The sequence below is a fragment of the Balaenoptera musculus genome, chromosome 10, assembly GCF_009873245.2.
Source record: "Balaenoptera musculus isolate JJ_BM4_2016_0621 chromosome 10, mBalMus1.pri.v3, whole genome shotgun sequence".
Classification (NCBI taxonomy): Eukaryota; Metazoa; Chordata; class Mammalia; order Artiodactyla; family Balaenopteridae; genus Balaenoptera; species Balaenoptera musculus.
Window position 1 is genome coordinate 40,148,359 of NC_045794.1, and position 27,330 is coordinate 40,175,688.

The 27,330-nt window shown below is 54.8% G+C and overlaps 1 protein-coding gene across 1 annotated transcript in view; it reads right to left on the reverse strand.

The window, feature by feature from the left end:
- Nucleotides 1-378: 378 nt before the first annotated feature.
- The window catches only part of FAIM2 (Fas apoptotic inhibitory molecule 2), a 33,602-nt gene continuing 6,650 nt past the window's right edge, over nucleotides 379-27,330 (reverse strand). Inside the window, exons 4-12 of the mRNA XM_036867058.1 lie at nucleotides 27,060-27,124; nucleotides 26,532-26,585; nucleotides 20,652-20,702; nucleotides 20,272-20,311; nucleotides 19,739-19,776; nucleotides 19,108-19,195; nucleotides 18,719-18,814; nucleotides 16,973-17,026; nucleotides 379-4,037 (exon numbers count right to left, since the gene is read on the reverse strand). Of these exons, the coding sequence (XP_036722953.1) occupies nucleotides 3,888-4,037; nucleotides 16,973-17,026; nucleotides 18,719-18,814; nucleotides 19,108-19,195; nucleotides 19,739-19,776; nucleotides 20,272-20,311; nucleotides 20,652-20,702; nucleotides 26,532-26,585; nucleotides 27,060-27,124 (636 nt within the window). The 3' untranslated portion in view covers nucleotides 379-3,887. The remainder of the gene's footprint in view (nucleotides 4,038-16,972; nucleotides 17,027-18,718; nucleotides 18,815-19,107; nucleotides 19,196-19,738; nucleotides 19,777-20,271; nucleotides 20,312-20,651; nucleotides 20,703-26,531; nucleotides 26,586-27,059; nucleotides 27,125-27,330) is intronic.

Here is a 27,330-nt window from a genome sequence, read left to right on the forward strand (position 1 = left end):
TGGGGATCCTTCCAGGTGCAACATAGGCTTTCCTTCTAGGGAACCAGATTTTGGGTCAAAATAAGGAAGAATCTTCTAACAGAACTGTGCACAAAAGAACAGGCTTCCATGGAAGGCTTCCTGTTGGGAGGAACCTCTGTCAGGGCTGTCACAGGTGCAAGGATCCAAAGGGCCTCCACCAAGGGTCTATATATATCGACAGGAGGGCCAGTGTGGAACGTGGAGATTTAATTCTCACTTAGCTGCACTAGGAGCAGCAGCTCTGGCGTGAACCCCTCACACTGCCACACACACACACACACACACACACACACACACACACACACACACTCCCTGAGCCATCCGAGGGGACGAGCAAAAGGCAGGCAAAGGAGAAGGTTCGGGTGTCATTATTACTTTTATTCTTATCTCCTGTCAGTCGTGGACCAGGAAGGTGAGGCCAGGGAAAGGAACAGCGCAGATCCCAGGAAACTTGGAGGAGCTGAGGCCCGAAGGGCTTGTTTCTGGGGGTGTGTCTCTGCCCTCAGACACTCGAGAGAAAGCTCTGGGCCTGGGTGGCACAGGAGTGGTTTCCAACAGACAGGTAAACAGTGTCTGAAGGACGACAGTGGCTGGACTAAAGGGAACAGCAGGAGGCTGAGGCAGAGGGTGGTCTGGGGTGATCCGAGAAGAGCCGGGAACGAAGGCCAGTGGCCAGATCCTGCCCGCAAACCTCAGGCCACACATCCTTCTGCTTCTCGCCTGCAGAACCAGGCCCTGCTTTTCCTCAGGCAGCCACTGAGGGGCAGCAAAGTGCTTGAGTGAAATCCCAGGTGAGCCGGGGAGGGAGAGGCGGAGCCTTTTGGAACAAGGGTGTCTGTCTGATCCTGATGCCCCCAGGAGCAAAAGCTGAGGATGGCAGAACCAAGATTCCAGGGGCTTCCCCAGGCGATACAGGAGCCACACCTGAGCCTGGGAATCGGCGCTAGAGGCCAGGGACTTGTGTGTACCTCCCTGGCCCCCCATCTACAATCCCCAGGAGAGGATCTTTTGCTCTGTTTTCCCCTCAGTAAAAGACCTCTAACCTGCATCACAGATGGTCAGATTCTTGGCTGCCTGCAGTTTTATAAAATCCAACCCACCCCTTCCTGGGCAGGGAAGCAGGCTTCCCTCCTCCTCTGCAGCTTGTGGCACCTGCCCAGCTTCGGTTTCTCTGTTTCTTGTAATCCTGCATTCCTGTTCCCCACCCTTCCTCCTTCCAAGACCCATCCAGGTGTCCCTGGGGTGCCTCATGGCTTCAGTACAGGTGGAACCCAGGAGCCTCAGCCTTGGCTCTGCTGCCAGCTCAGACCTGGACCCCTGGTCCTGGACCCCTCTCAGGACCCAGAATAGGAGACTCCGCAGCATACTCTGCTGTGCGATGGCCCTGAGTTGCCCCGTCACATTGTGTATTGCTGAGTGCTTGCCTCCCCCTTCACGCTTTTGGAGCTCAGCCTTGGAAAAGCTTCTCAGTCCCCAACTTCTGCATAAACTGTCCTAGGAAGAGGAGGGTTTTGACAAGTGGATTCTGGGAAGCATGACCAAAGCCCAGGCTGAGAATTACAGGGCAAGGGGTGGGAGAAGTAACCCCTCTAGTACTGGAACTGGAGATTAGGAGAGGAATCGAGGGGACCTCGGAGGAGAGGTGGCAACTGGATAAGGAAGTCAGTGCAAATAAGTGTTCTGGTGCCTGTCCCTGCGGCACTCTGGCCACGGTCTTCCATCTTGCTGATAGGAAAACTGAATCACAGTCAGTAAGAAACACTTGCTTAATACCATGAGCCTGTTGGCAATGAGGCTGGAAATCAGACACCAGAATCCTGCTTCCCAGCTTGTGTTTAGAAGGTGGAAACTACAGAGTACAAAATCTGGTGGTGGTAGCTGGGGTGGGGTGGGGATGGAAGGCCAGGGGTGGTAACGAGGACAACGAATCCCCCGAGCTGTCGGGGCCTGACCATCCAGTCTCATAACCAGCCCCCATCCAGTCTATTAGCTGTATGACCTTGGACCAAGCCTCTCCTTCACCTCAGCTTTCCTCTCTGCAATGGGGATGCGCTGAGTACTACCTTCGTAGGGTTGCCGTAATGGATTAATTTGGACCAGCACGCAGGGCGCATCCCACCTGTGCTCCCAGTTGCCTTTATCTCACACACCAACACCGCCATCCATTCTTGGTTCCCTCTCTCCTCATACCCAAGATGGAACAAAACCTCAAATGCTTCTGCAATATTTCTTAAAAGTTGGAAATAGGAAGGGCGGAGAGGGAGGGATCAGGAACACATAGATAACATACCTAGTTATCCCCCCACCCCCAGGGGCAAACAGAGCCACCGGCATATGGGGAGAGAGGCAACCCTGGAGGGAGAGGCCAGGGAAGGGTCCAGGTATCCACTCTGAACCTCCCTGACTCCACACAGTAACTTTCCACTGGCCCAGTTAGCCGCTAGCAAGGGCAGGCTGCACGCTTCCCCCAGGTGTGGCCCCCTGGTCCACTCCCCGGCAGACTTGCAGGGGGCTGGGTGGCTGACGCACACCCTGCCTGAGATCTCAGCCGCCCAGAGGCTGATAAGGAGACCCGACCCCATCACATGGGGACCAGCTGGAGGGACTTGCCCTGGTTGTTAACATCAGCTGGACGGCTTCCAAATTGGAGAGATGAGGAGATAAGGAGTGAAACGGCCTAGACCTCTGGCCTGAGTGGCCAGAGAAGCTAGGAGAAGGGACACGGGCACTGCCAATGGAGGCCTCAGGAGGCCTGACTGGGGATAAGCCAGCAACTGGCAGAGGATGGGGGAGGTTTTAGGAAGTGAGACGGGCAGAAAGACCGTGGGGAAGGGCTGGAGGCAGGGCCGGATTCCCTCCTGGTGGGGCTGGCTCAGTTGCTAGATAAGCCTCCCTTCCCTAGAATACCCAGTCCTCCAGGGCCCAAGCCCTCACTCAGCCTCAGGCCTGTGGCAGCAGCCTGGGAGTTTAAGAGAAGACGTGAGCGGATGTTGGTTTCAGTCCTGCCACGCCTCCCAGGAGGATGCAGGTCTGGGTGAGTCGGCGGTGCTGCAGAGCCCAGGCCTCCCAGTTGGTTGGCTGCCTGCTCCCACCTCCTTTGGAGCCTCAGGACAGGTCCCCACTCAGTAGCAGGGCCCCTGCCCCCACCTCCTGCCCCAACAGCTCTGTGTCATGACCCAGGAGGGTAAACCAAGGCAAGCACGGATGGCACTGGCTTCCTGCCCCTCTCTCTGCTGCAGGGCTCAGGTGCCTAGAACAAGCCGCTGGTCCCAGAGCTGAGAGAAGATGGGCAACCTGGAACAGCCATCCTGTTCACCCACTATCCCCGTCCCCCCACTGCAGAGCACCCACATCTTGTCTCCCAGTTGTCCTCCCCACCCCTTTCTTACCGAGTGTCAAAGCCTAACCTGGAAGGAGGGAGAGGAGGCAGGGGGTGGGCACAGGACAGTGTGCCCCATAGTCCCACAGCTGTGGCAGCCTCAGGAGGAATCACGGTGGGGCTGCAGGCCTCGGCCAGGCTTCCTGGGATCTTTTTCCCACCTCTGCAATCCTGCTGGGCTTCTCCCACTCATCCCTTGGGTCCTCAAACCCAGAGGAACCTCCAGCCTCGACTGTCTCAGTTTGGGAGATATAACTGGGGGGAAGGGGCAGCACAGGGGATGGTGTGACCTGGGTACCGCAGGGCCCCTGATGGCATGGGTACAAGCTGCAGAGGGTGAGGATGAGGGCTGGCTGAGGGAAGTGAGCAGGCTTGCCAAAGGCTGGGCTGGCAGCTAGCTTTATATCTGGGCTGGCAGGAGCACAGGGAGGGTCAGAGGACCAGCAAGGGGGCATTCTCTGAAGGAAGGGGGGGTGGGAAGGGGTCCTCATTCCCGGTTGCTGCCAAAAAGCTGCAGGAAGAAGGTGAAGATATAGATGATGTCCAGGTAAATGTTGAGGGCTCCAAAAATATACTCCTCAGGGCTCAGCGAGTGGCGTCGGCTACCCATCAGCAACTGGGTGTCAAATGCCAGGAACTGAGGGAAGGGGGAAGAGAGAGAGAGAGGTCAGAAGGTCTGGTCACTGTGACACTGACCAAGGGAGCCCAGTGTCCCAGCCCAGGACCACCCCCAATTTTGTTATCACGGGCTGCCTGGCTGCTCAGTGACCCTCCTGTGGGTGACAGCCCAGAATATGGCACTTTCCCAACACCTTCCATCCCTAATTCAACACTTTTTTACTGAGCACCTACTATGTGCCAGCCACCGATGCAGCAAAGAACAAGACAGACAAGAACCCCGACTTCATAGAGCTTAGAGTCTAGCGGGAAAGTAATTGTTAGTATGGTGAGTAACAAAGAGAAACACAAAGTGCCACAGGGGGCTGATAACAGGTACCTGACCAATGTGAGTGTGTCAGGGGTCAGGGAAGGCTTCCTGGAGGAGGGGACCTTCAAGCAGAGGCATAGTCTTCTTGCCATTCCCTCAGGGCCCTACTCTTAGAGGATGAATGAATGCTCCATGTAACAGTGAGCAGGGAGCAGGCACTTGTTAGGTGCTTTACAGACATTAGCCTACTTTGTCCTAATAAGGTCCCTATTGAGTAGGGATTCTACCTTTCTTAGAGGAAACCAAGGCCCAGAGATGTTCAGTACTTAACCAAGGTTACACAGCTGGGAAGTAGCAAAGCCAGGATCTGCACCCAAGCAGGCTGGCTCCAGAGCCCGCTCATTTAACCATTCTGCTCTGCAGCTTATGGGCAGCACCCAGGGTTAATGTGTTTCCTGCCAGGAAACAGGCTCCCCCAAGAGCCCCAGTGACTTGCTCAGAGCTGCAGACAACGAGGAACACCACATCATGCCTGCTTTCGGGGGCTCACCACTTAGCGGGGGACACTTACAGATGATTACAGTAAAACCTGGTAAATGCCATAATTAGGGCTGATTGGGCAGGGGGACGGTGGCCCGGGAGAGGTGACACTTTCCCTGGGGCTTGAAGTATGAGTAGGAGTTTGCTAGACTAAGCAGGCCTGGGGAAGCCCTGGAGGTGAGGGCGGTGGTGTGCAGAATGAGGAATTCACTGTGGCAGGAGCAGTGGGGCAAAGGGATGGATGGACAGAGGCTGGAGCCCAGGGGCCAGAGGCTCCAACAGGGAGCAGCTCCAGCATGTGGGACATCGAGGCATGTCACCCTTGAGGGCGGGGAGGTGGGGGTGATTACAAGTGTGGGCTTGAAAGTCAGACGGACTTGGATTCCAGTCTCAGCTCTGTTACTCACTAGCTCTGGGATCCTGGGCCAGGTTATTTAGTCGCTCTGAGCCCATGAGTCCGCCTCGGCAGAAGGGAGATGAGTGTGCTTGCCTCCTGAGGATGTTGTGAGAGTGAGATAATGCGTGCAAGGTGCCTGGCAAGGTGCCTGACACATGGTAAGCACTTAATGAATGGTGGCTATTAGTGCAGTTTTATTGTTATATCTGCAGAAGGAGAGGTGCCCTCTTGAGAGCTTGTGTGCGCTGCTGCTGAGACTCAGGTCTCCTGCCACTCAGCAAGGAGGCAGAAATGTCACTAGGGAAGCTGTGTAGCCTTAACAGCAGGCAAATGGAGAACCATAGCCAGGGCTAAGGGGGCCCTGCTCAGGGCATGAGAATACAGGACCAGAGTCGGAATGCCTGGGTTTGGGCTTCTATACCTTGGAGCCATCACCCACTTGACCTCAGTGTCCTCACCTGCAAAATGGGACAGTAATGACGACCACACCATGGTGTGGTTTTGAGGGTAAATGTATGACAGCATATGTGTCATCAACTATTGTTATTCTTTTTTTTAAAAATTTATTTATTTATGGCTGTGTTGGGTCTTCGTTTCTGTGTGAGGGCTTTCTCTAGTTGTGGCAAGCGGGGGCCACTCTTCATCGCGGTGCGCGGGCCTCTCACTATCGCGGCCTCTCTTGCTGCGGAGCACAGGCTCCAGACGCGCAGGCTCAGTAATTGTGGCTCACGGGCCCAGTTGCTCCGCGGCATGTGGGATCTTCCCAGACCAGGGCTCGAACCCGTGTCCCCTGCATTGGCAGGCAGATTCTCAACCACTGCGCCACCAGGGAAGCCCCTATTGTTATTTTTTAGCATCATTTTACTCCACTCTACTCTGCTCCTTCTCAATTTGATTTGGATTGCCAGGTAAAGTTTCCTTCTGTAGCAAGAACAGGCAAGGAGAGGGGCTGACTCAATGCTACAGGCTGCTTAGCAGTCACGGCTGCCAGCATAAGTTAATAAACTGCTGATCTGGCTTACCAATCAGTCGCTTGCTTGGTTGATTTCCCAGAGCCTGGTCACCCCTGGGTGAGCTAATGAAATTGAATCTCTCAACTAGAAGGCTTGGACCTGACCCGGTCTGGGGGTGGCCTCTCCAAGGAGCCTCCTAGAACAGCCAGCTGGCTTTTCTCTTGGAGAAAAGAGGAATGAAATGGTTTCTGCCCCTGTCCTTGGCCAATGGCCATGGATGCTTATCTACATGGGCTATCTGCGAGAGCCTGCCACAAATTTCAACCCCACTGCCCAGTAACACCCATCACTGCAACCTCATGCCTGTAAGCCAGCTGAAGGCTTTCCATTCATTTATTCCCAGCAGCGTTTGTTGAGCATCTACTATGTTGCAGGGAACATGAAAGCAAAAGACATGATCAGAGATTACATTACGAACATGCACTCACATAGGGGAAAGTAACTTGATAATCTCCCTGGGTGATGAGCACTGTTCCCTAACATGTTGGCTGAGAGCAGATATCTTGGTCATAGTTAACATCTTAGTTGGCAGCTAAGATCTTAGTTGAGAGCTAACGACCAGATTGACCACTGACACCTAAAAGGACAGCAGGAGACTTCCCTGGTGGCGCAGTGGTTAAGAATCCGCCTGCCAATGCAGGGGACACGGGTTCGAGCCCTGGTCCGGGAAGATCCCACATGCCGCGGAGCAACTAAGTCCATGCACCACAACTACTGAGCCCGCACGCCTAGAGCCCGTGCTCCACAACAAGAGAAGCCACCATGATGAGAGGCCCGCGCACTGCAACCAAGAGTAGCCCCCGGTCGTCGCAACTAGAGAAAGCCCGTGCGCAGCAACGAAGACCCAATGTAGCCAAAAATAAATAAGTAAAATAAATAAATTTATATATAAAAAACAATTCCCCAATCCTGCCAAAGTCATAAAAAAAAAAAGAGGACAGCAGGTGCTTGAGTTGTGAGGCAACTGGATACAAGACCCTGCAGGAGGGGCATGTGGGTCAGGGGCAAGAGGCAGGAGCTGGACGAGGACGCTACTAACTTACATCTGAACCGTCTTTTCACGCGCTAGTCCTTTATCTCACTTGCCCAATTCACTCTAGGAGGTGGATATTCACCCTTATTATTTTAAATATGAGGAAAGGAGTCTCAGAGCAGGTGAATGACTTGCTGATGGTCATTTATCTAGCTGGAACCAGATTACCTGTCTCCCACGTTCCGACAGAGAAGGAGGGAGGGTGGGCTTGAAGGGAGGGAGGAAGCACGCACAGAGGGCAGAGGAGACAAAGGCAGACTTTCCTGGTTCACCCTATTGGCCAGGGCTGCACCTGGTCAGGGTCCCACGGCCATACACTTGGCCTGACCCTGCCTCATCCAGGCTTATGTCTGCTGGCCTCCCAGAAATGAGGCTGAGAGGCTCTGGGGGAGCCATGCCATGGAAAGGGTAGCTCAGAGCCACCAACAAACAGGCACTGAATACAAAAAGCTGGGGTTGCAATGTGTTGAATCAGCATAAAAAATATACATGGACCATGTCCATCCTACAGAAATGCCAGCATAAGGGCTCAAAGCAGCACACCCAAGGCTGTTCACGGCAGCCTTGGTTCTAACAGTGAAATCCTGGAAACAAACCCAACCTCTATCAACCAGGGGATTGTGAAGTAAACTGCGGGCAGCAGTGCTGAAGCAGAAACATCTCTGATATACACTCTTATGAGAAAAGCACAACTTGCAGAAAAATCCAAATCGCATGAGCCCCTTTATGTAACAAAAAAACCTCACAAAACTATATGTTATAGGGGCCTACGTAGCATATACCTATAAAATGCATATAGAAAGGTCTGGAAGGAGAGACAACTGACTACAGCTGTTACACAGCCAAATGACATTTGCTTTATCTATATTATTTAAGATTTTAAAAAATGAAATATATGAATAAGTGTATTCATACATTATATTAGAAAAAATTAAGAGAAGGGTTAAAGTAACACAAAAGAAGAGTTTGTGAACTCTTTCATTTAACTGTCACCATAATCCCCTGGGACAGGTATTGCATGATCATCTCCATCATGGAGCTGAGGAGACTGAGGCCCAGAGAGTATAAATGACTCACCCACTTCACACAGCTGAGAGGACAGACAGTCCCATTCTGTTTCCACCATGTGACACTGCTTTGGGGCATGGGGTGTGTGTATGTGTGTGTGTGTGTGTGTGTGTGTGTGTGTGTCTGTGAAGGATGGAAGAGGTGAGAAGTGTAAACAAAGCTCATGGCCAAGAGCCTAGCAGGCTATCTGGGGGGATGCAGGGAGCGCTGGGCCCACCTGGCCCCGCGCCCACTTTCTGGGCTAGAAGGTGAGTGTGGGCTTTGAGGATTCCAGAGAAAAGAGACTACCAGCTTTAAGCCCTTGTGCCCTCAGTTGGGATGCAGGACAAGGAGAGGGGAGCTGAGTGGAGACCCGCCTGGGGCCCATAGAAGATACTTCTCTTGTCTTCAGCGACCTGGGTGTCAAAAGTTTAAATGGCACAGACGACCTCCGCATGCAGCCCTGGGTCCTGGGGAGCACTCCCAGGTGGGTCACCACCACCAAAGGAACAGGATCTGGCAGCCATGTGAGCCAGAAAGTCTGGCCCAAGATAAAAGGGGAGCAGTGTGAAAAGGTATGTGAAAGAGGAAGGGCGTGCGTGTAGTACGGTGCTTAAGAGCACGGACTGGGGAGTCGCATAGACCTGGGTTCAAAGCTTGCCTATGACCTTAGGCAACTGACTACTACTAACAGGTAATATTATTGATCACTGATGACAGGCCAGGCACTTTCTGACTGCTTTGCACATATTAATTCACTGAAAAGTCACAACCTACGGGGTGGGTACTATTATTATCTGCATTTTACGGATAAGGAAACAGAAGCACAGAGAGGTGACATGACTTGATCAGTCCACACAGCTCGAATGTGGCAGAGAATGGATTTGAACCCAGCTACTGTGCTCCAAAATCTGGTGTTCTGAATTATAAGGTTAACATTTACAATAAGGGTGAAAGCGACCATGGTAGTTGAGAGACTACCATGTTCCAGGTGCTAGGCTGTTTTCTTTTTTCTGTTCATATATTATCTTTTTAAGCATTACCACAGCCTTGTGAGATAGTTAATATTAGCCTCATTTTAAGATGTGGCACAGAGAGATCAAGTAACTTGCCCAAAGGTCACAGTGGTAAGAGGACGAGCTAGGCCTTGACTGTGGTTTGGGTGGGGTGCACGTGGCCACCTGGAGAGCCCCCCTGGCCCTCCTGATAGCACCTTTCCCGGCTCTGCCCCTGTATGCCTGTGTAGATGCTCCCCTGCCCTGCTCCCTACAGGGACTCTGAATCACCCCTCCCTCAGTCTACCAGCACTGGGGCTGGGGGGCTTCTTTCACCTTCTCCGGGTCAGGGTGTTGGTTTGAAAGGCTTGGTTTGAGCAGGGCATTGGTTTCTGAGGATTAGTGTCTCAGGAAGTGAGACTCAGGTGAGGTCCAGGAGGCGGACACGAGTGCACTTTCCCCCCGAAGGAGCAATTACTGGTCAATCCACCCTCCCTCCTGTCACCCTCAGAGGAATCCACTCAATCTCGAGTGGGTTCAGATGAGGCCTCGGGTGGGCATCAGGGCTGTTGTGGTGGCAGAGGGTGGGCGGCAGGACAGAGAAGGTTCTCACTGGATCTTTCAGGCTCATGTAAACCACTGAGGCAAAAGAGTCTCTAAACTCTGAATGAAATAAAGATGAGTCTAAAATAAAGTGATACCCCTGCCTTGGGTTTGTGTAGCCATTTTTACTTTTCAAAGTGTTTCTCTAACTGTGAAGAAGGCAGGGCATCTATCACAGCCCCCACTAGAAAAGCAGGGTAAGGGGTGGGGTGGGGGCAGACTGGAGTCTCTTCCCCAAATCCCTCACATGCTGTGGGAAGATTCACAGGACACACAGATTCCCTGTTGGGGCTGGATGGAAGTAACTGCCCAAAGCCTAGCCTCAGGGTGACAGAGGCTGAGAAGGCCTCTCTGGGCCCTCCTGCTGTGGGGGGACCTCTCTAGGCCTCTATCTTCCCATCTGTGAAATGGACAGGGAGACAGAGTAGAAAGAATGCTGGGCTGAGAGTCAGAAAAATGGGGCTTTCATCCAGCTTGGCGGCCAACAGTGCATGCATGTGTGTGATGTGTGTGTGTGTGGTGTTTGTATGTAGTGTGTTTGTGATGTGTATATGGTATGCATGTGTATATGTGTGTGTGGTGTGTGTATGTGTGTGTGGAGTGTATGTGTGATGTGTGTATGTATTGTGCTGTGTATGTGTGATGTGTGTATGGTATGTATGTGTGTGATGTGTGTGTGATGTGTGTGTGTGGTATGTATGCATGTGTGGTGTGTATGTGTGTGTGGTGTGTGTGTATGTAGTGTATATGTGATGTGTATATGGTGTGCACATGTATATGTGTGTGTGGTGTGTGTATGTGTGTGGTGTGTATGTATGATGTGTATGTGTGTGGTGTGTATGTGTGTGTGTGTGATGTGTGTATGGCATGTGTGTGTGTGGTGTGTGTATGTGTGTGTGGTGTGTATGTGTGATGTGTGTATGGCATGTGTGTGGTGTGTGTGTGTGTAGTGTGTATGTGTGACGTGTGTATGGTATGTGTGTGGTGTGTGTGTGTGGTGTGTATGTGTGATGTGTGTATGGTGTCTGTGTGTGGTGTGTGTATGTGTGTGTGGTGTGTATGTGTGATGTTTGTATGGCATGTGTGTGTGGTGTGTGTGTGTGGTGTGTATGTGTGATGTGTGTATGGTATGTGTGTGGTGTGTGTATGTGTGTGTGGTGTGTATGTGTGACGTGTGTATGGTATGCATGTGTGTGGTGTGTGTGTATGTGTGTGTGGTGTGTGACGTGTGTATGGTATGCATGTGTGTGGTGTGTGTATGTGTGTGTGGTGTGTGACGTGTGTATGGTATGCATGTGTGTGGTGTGTGTGAGTGTGTAGTATGTATGTGTGTGTGGTGTGTACGTGTGTGTGGTGTGTGTGTCTGGGTGTGCTCTCTCTGGGTCTCAGTGCAGGGAGGTCCCTGTCTCTCTGAGGGCTCACAGTCTCAGTGTTCCTTTTCTTCTAGGAACTGAGAGCAGACGGTTGTGTGTGTCCCCTCAATGGTCAGAAGTCAATACCCAGCACTGGAGGCCCAGCACCTGTACAAACAAAGCATCTTCCTATCCAAGCTTCACTCATCCAAACACCATCAGGCCCTGACGCATCCAGTACTGACCACACAGGCTCTCCGTGCCACCCCATCCCTGACTCTGGGACATTGCAGTGGCCTCCTAACTAATCTCTCAGCCTCTCTCCTATTCATTAATCTGGCTTCTCACTAATCTTCCTTAAAGCATAGCGACTGATGTTTCCTGAGGTCCTCAAACTGGCCAGATGGGGCAGGCAGGAAGAGAGTTCTGTTCCCATTGGGCCCATCACCTAATTTCTAAAGTCCTACTCCTGGTTTCTTCCCTAGGTATCCAGGCTTGGCTTCCTGATTTAAGTGGCTGGGAGACTTAGCTTCCCCAAAGAAGGACCAACTCTGAGGCAGAGCAACCTGCCCAGAGTCATGTAGGCAAAGAGGCTCAGTCACTGCAGGAAACCAGCTGGCCAGGCCCTGGGTGCCAGCTGTGCTCCCTCGCTCTCTCTCTCTCTCTCTCCCCCTCTCCCTGCCTCAACCCTCCTGCTCTGTCCAAACCCCTCCACCTTGCCTCATCACCCCGGCCCAGCCCTCATGTTCCTCTGCCTCACTTTCCATGAGCTTCTACAGAAAAGCACTCCAGGAGAGGGCACTAGAGGGGAGAGGAGGAGGGGGCCAGCCTGAGGCCAGTACCTTTCGGCTGACTCACCCACTTCCGTTGGCATTTGAGTCTAAGTGCCTAGAGGCGGGTTACGTGGTAGGGTGAGGGAGAACACCCAAGCCTCTTGAGAATGTGCCAAGGCTAGTCGGGGTGAGGCCCAGGAGGGGCCCCTGCCTGCAGGCAGGACCACGGCCCTAAGAGGCCTTGGCTCCCCACCTCCCCAGTCTCAGCCTACTCCATCTGGGCGGCCCTGCTCTCAAAGATGGCAGAGTGCCTCGGGGGAGGGGCTGAGGTCTCTAGGAGAAAATCTTTTGCTGCTCACAGCCCTTCCAAGGCCCCAACTGCTGGGGGTTGGGGTGTTTCTCACTGGGATCTGGGCCCGCCTCTGACACTTCTCTTCTCCCTTTTCTCGCACATCCTCCTCGAGGCAGCAAGGAGGATAGGGATCGCTGAGTGAAATTCTTGCCTAGCTGCAGTGCTGGAACGGCCCCTCATGGTGCTGAGAATTCTCCATCGGCTAGGGTAGGAGATGCCAGGATGGGCAGATGGAGAGACCACGGGTGCTGGGCACTGGTTCTGGGGATGGGTTGAAGCTACAGGACCACAGATTCCGAAGGACAGAAGTGATGCTGGAAGCAGGATCAGATTGAGGTCAAGGACCTTCTGAGTTGAGGTTAATGGGGAGGAATGGGGACCTTAGTTCTTATGGGGCTGGGCCTCTGTGGGTCTCCACCCACCTGACACTGAGAGGAGGGAGGGGAATGAGTCTAGCAGCCCCTCCTCAACTCTCCCCACACCATGGGACCCAGGGGACGGGCTGCAGGTCGTCCCTCCTTTGAGCCAGGTGGCAGAGGGCAGGAGATGTGACTGGGGCATTGACGTCACGTGCTCCTAACCATTGTTTACATAACCTGCCAGATGAACCCAAAACTGTCGCAGTGCTGCTCTCCTAATAAGACATTAACAGGTAATTAGGTGCAGTGGTTTCCTCCCCCCTGTGACTCACAGAAGACTGATGCTTAAGTCAGCTACGCACCCATGCTTTCTTTGCCTCACTCTGACAGCGCCTCAGCCGGACCTGGCCTCTCAGGCGTCTGTTCATTCTGCAAACATCTAGGGGTGCCTGCTGTGCGCCACGCACTGTTCTAGGCACCGTGGGTGCAGCGATGAGCAAGCCAGACCCAAATCCCTGCCTTCAAGGAGCTTAAATTCTGCTGGACGGAGACAAACAATAAATAAACCAGAAAAACGTGTAGTATGTCAGAGGATGAGACGTGCTATGGAGAAACAGGGGCGTAGGGAGCAACATGTGTGCGTGCCTGCATGTGCGTGTGTACACACTCAGCACAAGAGATTGTAAATAAAGCAAACACTTGAAGGAGGGGAGAGAGGGAGCTGTGAGCAGATGGGAAGGAACAGACAGAGGCAACCTCGGGTGCAGGGGCCCTGGGCTGGGAGTGAGCCTGCCGTCCTCAGGAGCAGCAAGGATGCCAGCGTGGCGGCAGCAGAGTGGGTGACGGGGAGCGGGAGGCCGTGAGGTCAGGGAGGGCCTGCAGGCAGTGGAGAGCGATTGCTGGAGGCCAAGCGGAGGAATGACCTGACCTCATTAACGTTTAACAGGATCACTCTAGCTGCTGTGGTGTGGGACACGGACTGTCGGGGCAGCACCCGTGGGAGGCCATTTAAAGAGTCCAGGTGGAAGGTGATGGCGACATGGACCAGGAAGTAGCCGTGAAGGTGGAGAGAAGCAATCAGATTCTAGATGGAAGGTGAGGCCAACCGGATTTGCTGCTGGGCCAGCTGTGGGGTGTGGGGAGACTGAGGAGTCGAGGTGTCATCAAGGCGTTTGGCCTGAGTGGCTGAAAGGATGGAGCTGCCACTTACAGCAACAAGGAAGGCTGTGGGAGGAGCAGGGGTTCGGGGAAGAGTAGGAGCTGAACCCTGTGCACATTAAGTTTGCGGTGCCTAGTAGATTTCCAAATGTGGACACGGAGTAGGCAATTGGAAAGTCTAGTGTGGGATTCCAGGCTAGTGATGTAAAATTTAGGGTCATCATCATAAAAGATGGTATTCAAAGTCCTGAGACAGTCTGAGATCCCCTAGGGAGTGAGTGTGGACGGTCCATGGCCCCAGAGCCCTCCAGTGTGACCCGGGAAGAAGGAGGAAAACCAGGAGAGCTGGTGCCTGGATACCAAGTGAAGAAGATGCTTCTGGGGGGAGGGAATGAGCAATTGTATCAAATGCTGCTGAGAGTCGAGCAAGATAAGGACTGAGAAATGACCGCTGGATTCAGTCACAGGGAGGCCATTGTGGACCGCGGAGAGAGCACTTTTAAGAGGGTAAGAGAGAATGGGAGAAGGACTGAGTAGAGAGAAGGGAGGAAGGGAGGAGAGGAATTGGAGAGAGTGTAGATTCCATTTTAAGGAGCTTTGCTCTAACTGGGGCGGGGCTAGAGGGAGATGTGGGTTAAGAGTGTTTTGTGTGTTGCTGTTTTTTCAGTTGGGAGAAATTACAGCCTGTTTCTATGCAGATGGAAATAATCTAGTAGAGAGGGCAATACTGATGGTGCGAGAGAGGGAAGGGGAACATTGCTGGAGAGATCACCCCAGCCTCTCCCCACTTCAAGCCAATAGAAGTTGTCCTCTTTGAGAGGGACGATGGGGGTTCTGGCAACGGCACCAGGCTGGGCACAGGACACCTGGGTCCTGTCCTAAATCTGCCCCTTACTGGAGGTGGGACCCTGTGCCAGCCCCTTAACACCCGGGACTTCAGATGTGGAAAGCGGGTCTTCACATGTAAAAACTGGTCTAACAGCAGCACTACCTCCCTTCCTGGGTTGTGATGGAGATCCAGTGAGGTAATAGGTGTGAAAGTGCTTTGTAAAATGTAAAGGGTGGAACAGATGGTTGAGATTATTTTTATTATTCTAATAATGCAAGGGATTATTAAACAAATTTAAAGGATTACTGTTCATCCAACCCGACTTGTACACACAGCCTCCCCGCATAGCTGACACACATGCTGTGTCCTGATCAGCGCGAAGCCAAGTAAACTCCCTGACGCTCCATCAGCGCTCACCCTCCTCCCACTCTGCCCGGCACGGACCCCTCTTCTTCCATTTGTCCCTGGCAAACGCTGTCCTCTGAGGCCTCCCCAGTCTCCCTCCCCTCAGTCTGACCCTCCTTCTTCCTTTCCTCCTAGCCGACACCCTCCCACCCCAACCTTTTCATCAAAATTTGTCTTTAGCAGGTACTGTGTGGAGGAAAGAGTGTGATCTGGAGCCAGAGAAGTTAGTGTTGTAGGATCATCAACCATCCTGGTTTGCCCAACCTTGGAGCTCCTAGGGGGTTCCCCCAAGAAGTGAGACTTTCAGTGCTAAAACTGGGAAAGTTCTGGGTAAACTGGGATAAGTTGGTCACCCTAGTCTTGACCAAGGCCAATCACACTTAGTTGATATACCATTATCTTGCAGGGAAACCTTAGAAAAATCACTTAACTTCTTTGGGGTTAAGTTTTCTCACCTCTAAGATGAGAGGCTTGAAGTTTCACTAGACCCCTTTTTTAGTCCTGTCCAGCCCTCAGCTTCTGAGCCTGGAGGCCATTTACTCCATAGATATTTACTGAGTGCCACTATGTGCCATGCACTGTGCTCTTCCTGCTGACTGTGGCATCCTGGGCACACAGCACACACCTCACACATTGTAGGTGCTCAATAAAGACCTGTGGAAATGAATGAATGAATCTACCACACCCCCATTCCTGGCTCGATCCCTATCCACACCCCCAAAGTCTCTGCTCATAGTTCTGACCCCCTATTTCCCCCCCATCTCTGCTCCCCCACTGTGTCAGCCATAAGCCTCTGGAACGTGTGATGAAACCCAGAACTCTGACCAGACTGAGTTGAGCTGAAAACACCAGGGAGGGAGAGGAGAGTCTGGTCACTGCTCCCTCTGGCAGTGGATGTTTACCTTGGATGCCACCCCACCCCGCAAGGAGATGTCACCAACACACGCTTGCCCTGGAGCACCATCACATTCAGGTGCTGGGAGCCCACTGAGCAAAGGGCCTGTGTTGGGCTGCTCTAGGCAGACATCTGCCCCTGGTCACCTTCCATCTCCTGGGCATCTGCCTCCAGCCACCCCACTCCCTTCCCCACCTAGCCTCAGACCCTGAGTGGGGCTCTGGGGCTATCTGTGCATATTCCCAGTCTAACCCTCCACTTCCTAGGATGCTGTATGCTGTCTGCAAGTCATCTAAAGTCTCTGAGCTTCAGGCTCCTCATCTTAATCTGAGAACAATAGAACCTAGTTTATAGAGTTATGGTGAGGATTCAGTATATGTGCAGAGCTTGCTGTGGGAGAAGCAAGTGCTCAATAAATACCAGCTATCATTGTTATCACAACCATAATCATCATCATTCACACTCTCAGTTTGGTGAGGACAGCCAAGGACAAGCTCAATCTAAGTGCATCTGTCACAGGGTACCTGGAATCTCCCCTGCTCCAAGAAGCCTTCCCAGATTACTCCCAGCAGAGCAAGGACTAACTTAGTCCATGTGGCTGGGATACCCTCACTCTCCCACCCCCACAAGCAGCACTGAACCTCCCCAGGAGCCAGGGGTACCTCTTCCCAGCTCTGTCTAAAGCGTCAATCCTGTTGTTACAACCTTCCTTGCCCCTCTGCCCAGGTCAGCTGGTCTGTCTTAGAGACCTGAGCAGCACTGAGCCCCTCTGCGCCCACTGGTCCTTCACAAGGGTTCAGAGGAGAGGACTATGAGGAAGATAGGGATGGTGGAGGGGCCTGAGGAGACGGTGGGAGGCTGAGAAGGCAGGGCCCCCAGGAGGCCACACTCACCAACGTAAACACGCCTGCTCCCAGCACGGCATACACGGCATGCAGCCAGGGCACCTGCGGGGCAGACAAAAAATGGGCTCAAGGATGGCGAGATGGGCAGTGCGGCAGAGGGGCAGGGAGAAAGGATCAGTCCGAGAATGGAGGGTGTGGGACAGACCTCCCCAGTGGGGGCCCCCTCTCACCCCCCCAAACCCAGCCCCAGACTGAGAGGTCCTTAATCCCTTGTGTGCTCACGGTGGGTGGGGGAGCCCCAGGATAACAGTGATCCTGGAGGGGCTGGCAGGGGAGGTCCAGACGGGCCAGCACTTCTTTCCTCCACACACAGCCCCAGGCTCAGGCTGGCCCAGGGCGACTCATCCTATGGGGTCCCTGCCGTCCTCCCAGCCTGGGTCTGGCCTGAGGCTGCGCCCTTCTCCCAGTGTGGACTCATCCCTGTGCTGTCTGTCCCCATGTTGGGAGCTTCCTGGCTCTGCCTGTGTGGGGTAAAGGGGCTCAGGTAGAAGGGGACAAAGACTTAGGCCCAGGGGTTGCGGGGGGCATCTGGCATCCCTGCCAGCTGTGCTTGATGGGATTGCCTGCAGAGGCTGGAACAGCACCCCTTCCCAACCTCTGCCCCCCCCCCCAGGCCTCAGGGGCACCCAGCTGAGTGCGGGAACCTTGCAAGAGGTGCCAAACCAGCCGTGCCCTCTGAAGAGCCTTCCCCCAGAAGATTCCTGGAAACATAGGCATTCCATCAGCCTGACCCGGGTCAATAAAGGGTTCTTTGAAGCTCTGGGGCCCCTTCCTGTACCCCGCCTCCCCCATCCTAGATACACAGAGGGCCCCCAAGCCAGCTCCGGCTCCTCCCTTTGTCAACAGGATCCTGGGAAGAGCCAAGGAAATGCCAGAACCAATCCTGACGTTCTGGACTGGGAGGCAATAACCTGGGGCTGGGCAGCATGGGGTAGGGAGGGGGAGTGAGGAATACTGCTCTCAGCCTGGCAGAAAAGGGGCAGTGGGGGACCCCCGTACTAGAGGTAGCTAAGAGGAGCCCGCGGCAGGTACAAGCCCTGAGCCCTCAGCACGGGTCCAAGAGCTGCTCTCTTGGGTTCCCAGGGTTCAAACCCCCTCCTGTGATGCCCTCAGTCCGCCTCTTCTCCACCTGCAGCAGCCTGAGTGCCTGGAATGGGTCACTGAGCCCTGAGCAGTCTTAGTGGGATGTCCCAGGCAGGCCGGACACTTCTTAAAGAGCTGAGATTCAGCTGTCCCCACGGACACCCTCATGAGGCAGGGGTATGCTCGGAGCCCCACTGTCCCATTTCCCGCCTGCCTGGACAGCCAGATCCTGCCTCTCTGGACTTGACTGATCCCCCAAGAGTCCCAGGAAGCCCTTCCTCAGGGCTCCTCTGGGCCTGGTGGCCCCATGGAGCTCCGGAGCCCCCTCCCTGGCCTAGGGTTTAAGTGATCCGAGCCCTCCCCCTCAGCCTCACCTCCCCCCTAGTGGAGAAGATGGGAAAGGTGAAGCGGATGTGGCTTGTGGAGTGGGCAGGTGCCCAGACCTGTCAAGAAAAGCCTCGCTTCGTTGTTTGCTTACACTGCCAACCAGCCCAGGGCAGGTGCCAGGAGAGGCAGGACAGGATGGCAGGCTGTGAGCCCTTGGCTCCCGGCCTTCCCTGGAGGGTGTAGGAGGAAACAGCACCCTTGGGCCAGCACTCCCCCCCCCCACTTCCATCCCCATGGGGCCGGCTGGGAGACCTGGAGACTCACGTATTGGAAGGGCAGGAGGATGGCCAGGATGAGGCCACTGAAGAAGAGAGTCATGAGCAGCACGAAGAGCACACCCTGGCAAGACGTGAAGTCAAACTGCAGGGATGGGATGGGCGTCAGCTGCCGGGCCCCTCAGGCCTGCACAGAGCGGCTTGGCGTTCCTGGGGGCCCCGGCTGGGCAGTGTGCTGGCCAGAAGGCCGAGGCCTCGGCAGCAGGCCACCTTCCTGTGCTCACCCCAGAACCCGGCGTTCCTCCCCCTCCCATCCCAGGTGGCCTCCCCAGACACTACTCACGCCTTTTATCTCCCCCAGCTAGGGAATCCAAGCTTGGAGCGCCACCCACCCCACCCACTGCCAACCTTCCTCGGCCCGAAGGCCCCAGGGCTGACCTTGGTCTGGAAGCTAAAGACGGTGACCGAGAGGCAGACGAGGGCCGTGATACCCAGGCACAGCAGCACAGATGTGGTGTTGTAGTAGCTGCAGGACGGGCAGGCCAGGGGGTCGGCTTCGGGCCAGGGCTTCTGGTCTCCCCTCGCCCTCCTCCCAGGCCCTCCCCCTTCTGCCAGGACCTGATCCCACGACTTCTGGCCCCCAGCCTCTCCCCTTTCCCAGGATCCCCCCTCTCTCTGCCTCCTCATCCTTACTACTGGGACCCACCCTCCCCATCACGCTCAGACTCAAAATCCTGTTAGAAGGATCTTGAAGAGGTGGAAATGGGGGTGGGGAGGGGTTTGTGCTGGTGCCTGGAGGTGGCTTATAGGGAACTGTGTGATGGTGAACCTGGGGTCTTTTCGGCTGCAGCTTGAGAGGTGTCACCTTGCTCTCCTCCGTCTTCCACCCCCACCCACCAGCCTGGCCAGGTCCTGGAGGCAGAGTGCAGGAGGAGCGCATTCTAAGCCAACGCCTCCTGCCTGCCTGAACGCCCCCCCCCCACCCCCGTCCAAACGCTCCCCGGAAGGACTGTGCTTGGGGCAGCTCCCCTCGGGGTGTGGCCAGCCCCCTTCCGCCTGGCCCCTTTACCTGGACAACATCCCAGTGAGGTAGGCCATGGACAGGGTCTGAAAGGAGAAGCAGGATGAGGGAATGCTGGGGGCCCAGACGCCTTCAAGGGCCAGCCTGGGTCTCCACCCCTTGTGCGTACCCCTCAACTCTGAGTCTGCTTTGCTCACACACACATTTACCTCCAGGATTTCTCCCGGTGAAGGAGGTCCCAGCTGTCCCTTTCTTTTTTCTGCAGCCCTGCTTGTCCCTCTTTCTAAGATTCACACCCTCCCCCCCGGCTCTTGTTATCCATAGCTCTAGGAGTCCCCATACAAACCTCTTAAAAACAAAATCACAATGGAAAGACAGAGTGGATGGAGTGGGGATAGAAAGGCCATTTGGAAAGAGAGGGTGGGGTATCTTTGCAGAAGAAGTGGGGTGAAAATACCCCTGCCTCCCCCAGTGACCTCACATCGGCTATCTCCAACTCCTAGCCCTCGAAGCTCACCCTTCAACCCTCCTCCCTCCATCCCCACTCAGCATCTGTCCCCAGACACTCCCACATCACTTACAAAGATGGTCAGGAGGATCAGGTTCCAGGGGAAATGCCTCCTGTAAGGCAAGCAGCGGAGTCGAGTTCAGAGGAGAGTGGGGGGGTGCCTGCAGCACAGGCTGGGTCATGCTGTACGAGGGCTCTCCGACAAACTCATCCCCACTCCCCGGAGCTTCTTCCTTCAGCCACATCCCCATGTGCCCCCATCTGTGCCTTCACCCTCCGCCCACCTCTGACGTGCCAAGTAAAGGAGGGAGGGGCAGGCCTGCTTGATGGGAGCCCAGAGAAGGATGGAGCCCTCTTAGGGGTGCACTGGTGGCGAGCAGGACTGGGGCCAGAACTTCCAAGGTCCTGCTCATGTTCCCACAAGCCATGTTGCTCCTCAAGCCATCATCATACCTGGGTCCAGAACAGCAGGCCAGGGTCAGGTAGGTCGCAAAGAAGACAGCGCTGTGAGAGACAGATGGATGGGTGAGCTGGTCCTCCCTGAAGGCCCTCCACCCAGTCCCCTGCTCATTCCACTCTCTGCCACCCCTGCCCACAGGGCACCAAGCAGGGTGCCACGGGGCAGGGGCAGGGGTTGGTTAAGTGCACGATCATCTTAGAACCTTGCAATGGGCAGGGTGATGGTATAATTCCAAAAGAAAGAAAGGGGAATAAGACGAGCCTGCTTCTAGAAATACTGAATCTTGGGTGCCATGTGATAGCTAACCACCCAATGCAAAGTGGTTCCCCCCAGACAACATCTTATTACTTATATATATTTTGAAAAGCTCATATACAGTGTTCTCTATATGCCAGGCAGAGAGCTACATGCTTTATGAGTATTAGCTAATATAATCCTCATATCTTCTCTATGAAGCACGTTCTTCACTTTATAACTGAGGCACAGTGAGGCCAGGTGAGTTGTCCAAGGTCACACAGCTACCACATGGCAGAGGCAGGGTTAGAACAGAGGCATTCTCCTCCAGAGTCCTAGCTTATAACCACCACCCCACACTGCCTCCTTTAGGCCTTTCCCTGGCCCTGTCACTACCTACAATGATCTTGTCTGTCCTGCCAGCACCTAGCACAGCAAGAAGTACCTGTGGCATGAATTTCTGGATCAGGTGGCCGTATCCGTTGGGAAACTGGCAGGAAGCTCAGGTGGAACCCAGAGACAGGGCTTGAGGATTAAGGATCTTCTGGAGAGCAGTGGAGGTGGAGGCCAGTCCAGGAGGTGGGACATGAGGGCTGAAGACCCAAGGGTGGGGCATGCTCATGTCTACCTAGATTGGTGCCAACACCAATGCATGGTTTCCAGCTCTCAGTGTGCCCTCAACACATGGCACCTGTCATCCTTCCCCATCTCCCTCCTCGGTTCTCTCACCCATCCCCTACAGCAACAATGTCAACCATCCTCCTTCATCTGCAAACCTCCCAGGCTGCCTCACTCTCCTGCCTGGTCTGGCTTGATGTGTCGCAGAAAGATTCGAGATGAGGTGGGGCTCCACTGGCTCCCTGCCTGCCGCCTGCAAACATCACGTCCTGCATCTATGTGTCCTTCCTCCTGTCCCTCCTCCCATCCCAGGTGAATCCCCCCAAGCCTCTGGGTCCCACACCCTCCACTGCCCTGCCATTGACTGCTACATCTTCTCCCTCACAAACCTCCTCAGCTGTTCTCCATCTTTAACCAACATCTTTCCCGGCTCCAGCTACTGCCACTTTATCCACCCTCACAGCCAAGCTTCTTGAAAAAGTTGTCTCCACTCACGGCACCTTCTCCATCTCACAATTACTCCTCAACTTAACAAACCAGCCCCTGTCCCACTTAATGAGAGCTGGCTTTGCCACATCGCTATGACCTTGTTGAGTCCAACTGACACTTGTCCATCCTTATCTGACCTGGACATGCTGACATCTGATCTCTCTCGTTGTTTCCCTGGTTCCACAATGACACAGCCTTGGGTCCCCTCCTACCTCCCTGGTCACTCCTTCTCCATCTCCTTCAGCACAGGGTCTCTCCCATCAGACTGTCTCCCTTCATGATCCTCTTGGGTGGGCTCACTCATTCCTGGGACTCCCTTTATCAGGCAGATGCTCATGACTCACACACCATATTTCTGATCTAGAGTTTCCTTCTCAACCTCAGACCTGAATAACCAACTGCCTACCGGGCAAACACGGCTGTTCAGAAACATGCCAAATGCAGCAGGTTAGAGCCGAACTTGCCCTCTTCCTTGCTCCTTCTCCTGCATCCCCTATTGCAGAGGATGTCATGCAGCCTCAGAGTCACCCAACCAGCGACCTCGGTCAGCCTTGACTCTCACCCTGCCATGCCCAACTAATCACTTGAACCTGTTGATCCTCTACCCAGGCAGTTCTCAAATCTGTCCCCTTCTCTCCATCCCCACGACCACCCTTTTAGGTCGGGTCATCTCTGTCTATCTGGTCCTTCTGCCTCCAGCCCTGCCTTCCACTCTCCAAGCCATAGGCAGATCCCATCATGTGACTCTCCTGTTTAAAATTCCAAAGACCTGGTGATGCCCTGCGTGATCCGCCCCCGCCTACCTCTCCAGCCCATCCCGCACCGCACTCCGTCCCTCCATCTACCCTCTCATTGCCCTCTGCACCCTCACAGTGTGCCCACCGCTCTCTGCCCCTGCTGGAAAGGACCGACTGGAGAGGATGCCTGGGGCTGAGGTTGGCGGGGCTTCCTCTGTGCACCACGGGCATAACTCAACCAAAGCCTGCAGCCCACACCCCACGGGTCTGCTCATCTGATCCCCACCCAGATGTAGCATCTGGAACAACTTATCGTCCAACCCAGGGCCTGGCACGGGTTAGGCGATCTTTAAATATTTCTGGATGAAATGTGGAAGCACAGGGAATGTAGGGGCTGAGACAAGCCTATTGGATTTGGTGAACAGGAGCCCTCCATCTTCACCCTCTCCTATTCTTCAGTGGTTCTCAAATGATGCATCACTGCTGTCGCAGTGACGGAGGGGTTCTCAGTGCCAGGGCCAGGGCTGCAGGCCATCCTGCTCCATGAGGAACAGCGGAGTTGTCCTGCCCCAGTTGTTAAGAAATACCCCAGCATCTGCTCTCTTTTGGTCTCCCTTGAGTCACCAGTCACTTCGACAACAAGAATAATAATAATAATACCCTTGTCTATGTGTATCCTGGGTGTGGGGCCTGTCTCCCTGGCCAGACTGGAAGCTTCCTGAGGGCAGGGCCCAGCCTCCTTTTCTCTCTGGTCCAGAGCTCCTCAACCCTCAAGACGAGTGGTCGGGAGGAAGGGCAGAGGGACGGATGACCTGGAGCGTATGGGGCAGTTTGGGAGGCTGACCCTCGCATTTCACATCCCAGCTCTGCCACCGCTATCGTGTGACCTTGAACAGCTACTTAATTGCAGAGCTCCAGCTTCCTGCTTTGTAATACGGGAATACTGGTACCAACTCACTGGGCTGTAGCGAGGACTGAATGAGAGCATGCAGTCCAGCCTTGAGCACAGGGCCTGGCACTGGGTAGGGACCTGAAGATGGGAGTTGTTATTATTATAACTAGAACCTGGCTAACTGACAGCTTCCTGGAGATGCTCGGACCCACCTCCCCCAAGTCTGGTCTCACACTTTTCCTCCTCTGTCCGGTCCCCCCACCTCCACCCCACAGCCCTTACTCCTCCCCCGCACGGTAGGGAGGCCTGCAGTTCCTGCTGCCAAGGCTCAGAGGGAGCAATCAGACAATAAGGCGAGAGCCCACTGAGGGAGATGATTGGGGCCTGGAGAAAGCGTGGGCTGGGGGGAGGGGGGTGGTGCTGGAAGGCTGCCATCCCAGGGAGCAAAGAATAAGTCACAGAAGAAGTGAAAGACAGACTTGCTTGTCAGAGCCTGGGCCCCAGGGCCTGAGCTAGGGCCATGGTCTGTTTACAGAATGTCAAGACTGAAGCACGAGGCTTAGGTGGAGGCCAGGGTCCAAACCCAGTGTCCTCCCCCAACTTATGATGCTCCAGGACCAGTCCCAGGCTGTGGGGAGGCAGCAGAGCATGGAGAGGAAGTGCACGAGCTTCTCAATCAGAAAGACAGGGTTCAATCCTGGCTCTGCTGCTTAGGAAGCAACATCTTCTCTCTGAGCCTCAATTTTCTCACGTATAAAATGGGGATAATAACAGTATCTGCTTCGTAGGGTTGTTGTTAAGGATCAAATGAAGAATATCTGCAAATCACGTGGCACAGTGCTTCATACATAGAAAAAGACCTGTTTTATTCTTACTGCTATTAAGGGCTTGGTATTTGGAGGACGTGAGACCCACTAGGTGTCAGACCTGCTAGGTCTCAGACCCAGAGGCAGACTCAGGACTGGATAGTGACGTGGGGAGGGGGCAGGGTGGGGCAGAGCAACAGGCTGGCTTTCTAGAGAACAGGGCAGCATCTTGGTGGTGAATTCCCAAGCAGCTTTAAGGCTTTGCGACGCTCCATGGAAAGCACACGGTCCATGGAAAGCACACTTCCGACTTCTCTCCACATCCACCTACCCCTGAGTCTGGGACAGCATCTGTTTTCTGCCTGGAGATGTTGAGGAGGAAGGACCTCTCACCATTCAGAGGTCAAATTCTCACACCACCCTCAGTGGGGTGGACTCTGCCCTCAATTCTAGAGCCTGCTTATTCTTGGACTGTCCCCCTGCCACCATCTGCTTAGGACACAGAGTTCCAAAGACGCTCCCGCAGGAGGCCTGATGAGGGGCCTGGGGACCGCATTCCCGAGGTGGCAGGGCGCAGAGGCTGCCAGGCGGTGCTGACGTGCCGGGAGCCATGCCAACCCGCCACGGGGGCTGGCTGGGGTGGCAGTCCCTGGGGCCTCATTAGCTTTCCCCCACAGTGCCCCCCGTCCCCCAAGACGCCCGCCTCCCTGCCCGGTCTGCAGACAGGCCCTCTGTCCTGCGCCCTAAGAAAGGCTCTGGGTGTGAATGTCTCCTCCCCTGGGGCCCCCAACTTGGCTGAGCTTCTCCTCCACCCCTCCGCTCCCCTGGGGAGCCCCAGAGGCCAGGATGCCTCCTTCCTGTCAGCCTTCGGCTGGCTTCTGTTAACTGGAGGCCCACTCTGGGACTGTCCTGGGCTCGGGTGGTCCAGGAGGCTCTGGGCTGAGCCTACGTTCCCACCAGATCCCCATCCAGGAACAGGCCTGGGACAGGTGTAGTGCGCAAGCTGCTTGGGTGGGCATTCAGAGCCTCCACCCCAGAAGGCCTCGCGGCTCCCTGGGATGTCCCGATTCCCCTCACGGAGCCTTGCTGTGCTCCGCCAGCCCGGTCCCTAATTTACCCAATGTGCCACGTGCGCTCCCACTCCCATGCTTTTGCTTAAGTCCCCCCGGTCCCCAGGCCTCTTGGCTCACGCTTTGAGGCGCACCCGCCGACATGGACCGAGGGCTCCCCCTCCTCTGAACGCTGCTCTTTCACAGGCTGCCTTGTATGCTCACTGCCTCCCCCTGCAGAGAGGCCTCCTCCCCAGCAGCTCCAGTTCTGGCCTGGGCTCACAGTGGGCGCTGAAGGAGACTCTGCTGACAGTAGTTCTGCTTTGAACAGGGTGGTCCGGCCTGGAAGTATCCAGAATGACTCCTTAATTGCCCACATAGGAGGGTCAGAATAACCTCTCAAGTTACCTGCTACGTTCCTTAAAGAGTATAGGACAAGCAAGAGCCAACTGCTCGAGGGGAAGGGAGTCGGCCAAGCAGAGGGATTAAGAGTACAAGCCTCAACCTGAATCTTGGGTTTGAATCCCAGCTCTACCACTGCCTACCTGTGTGACCTTGGGCAAATTAGTCAACCTCTCTGAGACTTAGTTTTCTGAGGAGTGAATGCAACACTGCATTAGTTTTCTGAGGAGTGAATGGAACACTGCACATCAAGCACATAGAACAATGCCCAGCTCTTATTAGGCACTTTATAAGTGGTAGCTCTTATGATTAATAATTCACAAGCATTAATAACAACTATGTTAATACTGAGTAGCAACATTATCATTAGTGTGGGCCAAGGTGTCCCAGTCCCCCTTCTCCTCCAGGCCAAGGTCTGGGTCTCCCTAGCCAGTTCCACCCTTCCCTCCTTGTGCAGGCACCAGAACCAACGTCCGTCTCCTCCCCTCCCCCTCAGCTCTAAACACCCCAGAAGGCCCCTTCTGGCCATGCTCTTGTGAGGCAGTTCCTATGGGATGGGTAGAGGTCATGGGCTGGGATTCTGTCAGCGGAGATTTCCCACCTTGGCTGCGGAGGGTGTTCTGGGAAGGGGCCTGGGTATACTTACTAGGATGCCCAGTACCAGCCTGGGTTGGCCTGGACATAGTCCTTAACGGGGTCACTGCAGAGAAGGGAGGGAGAGAGAATCAGAATTTACCCTCTGTCTCCATTTCTGGTTCAACATCTGTACCTGCCCCCTGCCCCCCCCCCCCGCCCCGCCCCGCCTGCCAGTTCACAGGACTTGAGAGGAAGAAAGGAGAGACCACACCCCTGGTGGGGGAGGGAGCTCCAGCCACAGTCTCCCAGTCTCGGGCTGAGACCTGGATGCGCCCAGGTGTAGGGCTGCTGCATCTGAGAGGAACGACTGCTTCACAGACACCTGCAGGCCCAGAAAGCACGGGGCCACCCCCTGCTGGACGGAGAACCCCTCCCTGTGCGCGGTCCAAGGTTCTTCCCAGTATGAGGTGGGCCGCTGCCCTGCACCAACATCTTCAGGCAGACGGTTCTAAGAACAGTCTGACTCTGGACCCTCCTCCCCAGGCCAAGACCTGGCGCCACCACCCGTGGAACGTGCTGGTCCACACAGCCAACTCACCAGAAGGTAAAGAGAGCCACGACACCCAAGGTCACCAGCAGCTGGATCAGCAGAATGGTATAGACCTGGGGGTGAGAGGGGGGTTCCGCTCAGCTTGGGGGGCCCTGTTGGAGGCCAGGGAGGCTCAAGCCCCCAGCAAGGCTCAGGGAGACCCCAACTTCCTGGCGACTCGATCTACCCTCCAGACCCGCATCCTGGGCCTTCCACCCTCCTTCTTAGGGGGCATCGGAATGAATCCAGGACAAGGCGAAAGGACAGTAAAGACACTCCA